We start from the raw sequence: 3,544 nt of genomic DNA on the forward strand, positions 1-3,544 counted from the left end.
GTTACTATAGGGTTAATGACAATACTCTCCCACGATACAATGAAACCTAAGAATTTCTTAATTAGCAATAGTAAGAAATTCTCAACTCTCTTGAACAAAGAAAATCTCTTAATGGTTGAGTAATTTGTACACTTAGTACGTCATATCTGAAATAGTGAACAAGGACTTATTTATACATATTGCACATAGCAATTATGATTGATTACGTATACAAATGATTGTATCTTTTCTATTGCCAATAGATACAATGTTTTGAATATACACAACTCTTAAAGAGTTGTGTCCCTTTAGCCAATAGACACAATGTTTTGAACATACACAATCCTTAAAAGATTGTGTCCCTTCAACCAAATGATATTAAACAGTTAATAACCATTTCTTAATATTAATAATAATATTAATAATATTAATAATATTAATTAATCAAATTTATAAATACCCTTTACATAGCCATTATCAGATAAATATATGGAAAAGCAAAAGCCCAAAGTGGATTATATGTGTGGCTACTAGATCAGCAGCCACACCCACATGTTTGTCTTCACATAATAATTGATAGCCATCTTTGGATGAGTAGTAGATTTTTTGACATAAACAGAATAAACTTTTACTTTAATGTAGACAGAATAATTGAGGAATTCTTTCTCACCACATTCTTGGAAAGGGATTAACCCGTTCATGTTGGGAAAATATAAGCGACTGCAATTAAATCGTTCATGTTGGGAAAATATGCAATGCAATGAAGGTGGTGGTTGAACAAATATATAAAAGCCATGGTATATTTAATAATTAAAAAATATAAGCATGTCTTATAAAATTATTATATATAAAAAATATTTTAATCTTAACCATCAATTTAATTTTTTACTGGCCAAAATTTATTACAAATCCTGGACTAATGATACGAATATATTTTTTCTAAAAAAAAGCTCCTGAATAATAAGAATGAATGATGCCATTTTTTTAATAAAAAGTATTACGTAACTAATAAAATTTATTATTTTTACTAATATTTAAATAATATTTTAAATTTTAATACTAAATTTTAAATTATAATTTTTAAAATTTGATTCTAATAATATAAAAATAAATTATTAGTCTAAAATATTGACTAATAATATTGATAAAATGTATTATTCTTAATATTTTTCTTTTTTTTTAATTATTTTATGTGTGAAACTAATAAATCTTGTATACACAAGATATAATTTGAAAGATTTTGTTAGGTAGACAATCACTTTTGTAAACAATATGAACAATGAGTTTTAGAATTGACCAATAAAGTAAAAAAACATTCCACCTCCAAATTACCTCATAAACCTTAATATTAAAATAATTATCTACACACAAATTGAATATCTAGCCATTAAATCAAAAGAAATAACTATCTAATTAAAAATAATTAACATAATCATCTCCATAACTAGTGAATTGAATATCCAATATATTCATTATTTATATTGTTTAGTATTTTTATTGTCTAGCTATATTTTTTTTAATTTGAATCTTTGAGACTTGTTTAAGATGAGTTCATTTTTTATCCAAAATAACAATACTTAACTGTGACTGAGCTTTCTGCAAAGATCAAAAGAATGGAATCCATCCGAGTCATTTCCACAGGCTTAGTCCAAGCACCAAACCAAAGCAATGAATCAACTGAACAGAAGATCCATTTAACCCCATGGGATCTGACTTTCCTCCCACTTGAAACCATCCAGAAAGGCCTTCTATTTCAGAAACCCACTAAAACAGAACACCACCATACACCATTCCAAATCAACAACCTCAAACATTCATTCTCCACCACCCTCGCCTTCTTTCCACCCCTCACTGGCCGTTTCGTCATTACACACCACAACGAAGACAAAGCTGCCACGTGTCACATCCTCTGCAACAACCAAGGAGCACTCTTCGTCCACGCAGTAGCAGAGAACACAACCGTCAACGACATTCTTCAAGCCAAGTACGTTCCCTCCATTGTTCACTCCTTCTTCCCGCTTTACGGCGTTCACAACCACCAAGGCACGTCCCAGCCACTCTTTGCCGCTCAAGTCACGGAGTTAGTTGACGGCGTCTTCATTGGTTGCACTCTCAATCATACCCTCGGAGACGGCAGGTCGTTTTGGCATTTTGTCAATTCTTGGGCGGAAATCTCGCGCAGCGGCTTCAACAACAAACCATCGAAACTCCCTTCACTCGAACGCGCGTTTCTGGTAAACGACGTTGAGCTTCCAATACGGTTCCCTTTCACAGAAAAAGACTTCGAAATCATACCCAATCCAGAACCGCCGCTACCAGAGAAGTTCTTCCACTTCACAAAGGAGAAATTAGCAAGGCTGAAAGCGAAAGCTAACGCAGAAGCTGGCACAGAGAAAATCAAAATCTCTTCACTGCAATCGCTTTTAACACATCTTTGGATCTCTGTTTACCGTTGCAAGCGCGTGGATCCTCAAGATGAACTCTCCTACTTCATTCAAGTTGGAGTTAGGCCACGGTTGGTTCCACAGTTGCCGGAGAGTTACTTCGGAAATGCGGCGATTTTCGACAGCGTGAGGATGAGAGCAAGGGAGCTTCTAGAAGGTGGAATTGGAAAGTGTGCTCTTGAGATGAACAAGATGATAGCTTCGTACACTGATGAGAAGGTGAAGAGTCACTTTGAATCTTGGTTGAGAAACCCAACTTTGTTTACTTTGGGGAAAGTGGCTAATAGTAATTCTTTGTCGACTAGTAGCTCCCAGCGCTTCGATGTTTACGGTAATGATTTTGGGTGGGGAAAGCCTGTGGCGGTTCGGAGTGGCGTCGCAAACAAGCGTGCCGGAAAGATTTCCGTGTTTGCTGGGAATGAAGAAGGTAGTATTGACCTTGAAGTGTGTCTTCCATATGACATCTTGGAGGCTTTGTGGAATGACACTCAGTTCACTATGGATTCCGTTTCATTTCAAGGGGAAGGGTCACATGCAGAGTTATTGGTTGAGAATTGTTAGTAGTGAGAATAGTTAGATAATTTAATATATTTTTATTTAAATTGCTCTCAAGTATTAATTTTATTAGAAGAAAAACAAATGTATTAGAGTTTCTACATAATTTCAATCTAATGAGTGGTGGGACTTTCGTATTTAATTGTTCAGTTAGTTTGACTATCTCTGGATTCTGTCCTAAGATTCTTGCATCTTTGTTGTGGTTTTGCATTGTGAATTCAATGAAATTCTTGTAAGTACTTTAATTTTAGAGTATTTTCGTACTCAAGGAATGAAAAATACATTCAAGCCCCTAACTCCTGAAAAACGTGAACATTTATATCCTTCCGTTGAATTCAGCCGTTTGCATTGAACGGAAAAGGATGAGCTAGTAGAAGTGGCGCTGAGGTGGCCGTAATAGAGGCCAGGTGGCATGGAGCATTTCGTAACAGGACATATAAGTCCCTGGAGACAAAAACGACGCCGTTTTTGTAACCTCCCCCGATCCTGTTTCGAATTTCTCTGCCTTTTCTTTTTCCTTCGTCCTTTTTCTCTTCCATTCTTCTTCTTTGGTCCCTGCCTCCATC

The 3,544-nt window shown here is 35.2% G+C and overlaps 1 protein-coding gene across 1 annotated transcript; it reads left to right on the top strand.

The window, feature by feature from the left end:
- The first annotated feature begins 397 nt into the window (after nucleotides 1–397).
- On the top strand, nucleotides 398–3,120 carry LOC112720498 (uncharacterized acetyltransferase At3g50280). The gene has a single exon (XM_025771466.3). The coding sequence runs from the start codon at nucleotides 1,593–1,595 to the stop codon at nucleotides 2,982–2,984; it is 1,392 nt and encodes a 463-aa protein (XP_025627251.1). The 5' UTR covers nucleotides 398–1,592; the 3' UTR covers nucleotides 2,985–3,120.
- The last annotated feature ends 424 nt before the right edge of the window (nucleotides 3,121–3,544 follow it).

This window comes from Arachis hypogaea, chromosome 11, assembly GCF_003086295.3.
Source record: "Arachis hypogaea cultivar Tifrunner chromosome 11, arahy.Tifrunner.gnm2.J5K5, whole genome shotgun sequence".
Taxonomy (NCBI): domain Eukaryota; kingdom Viridiplantae; phylum Streptophyta; class Magnoliopsida; order Fabales; family Fabaceae; genus Arachis; species Arachis hypogaea.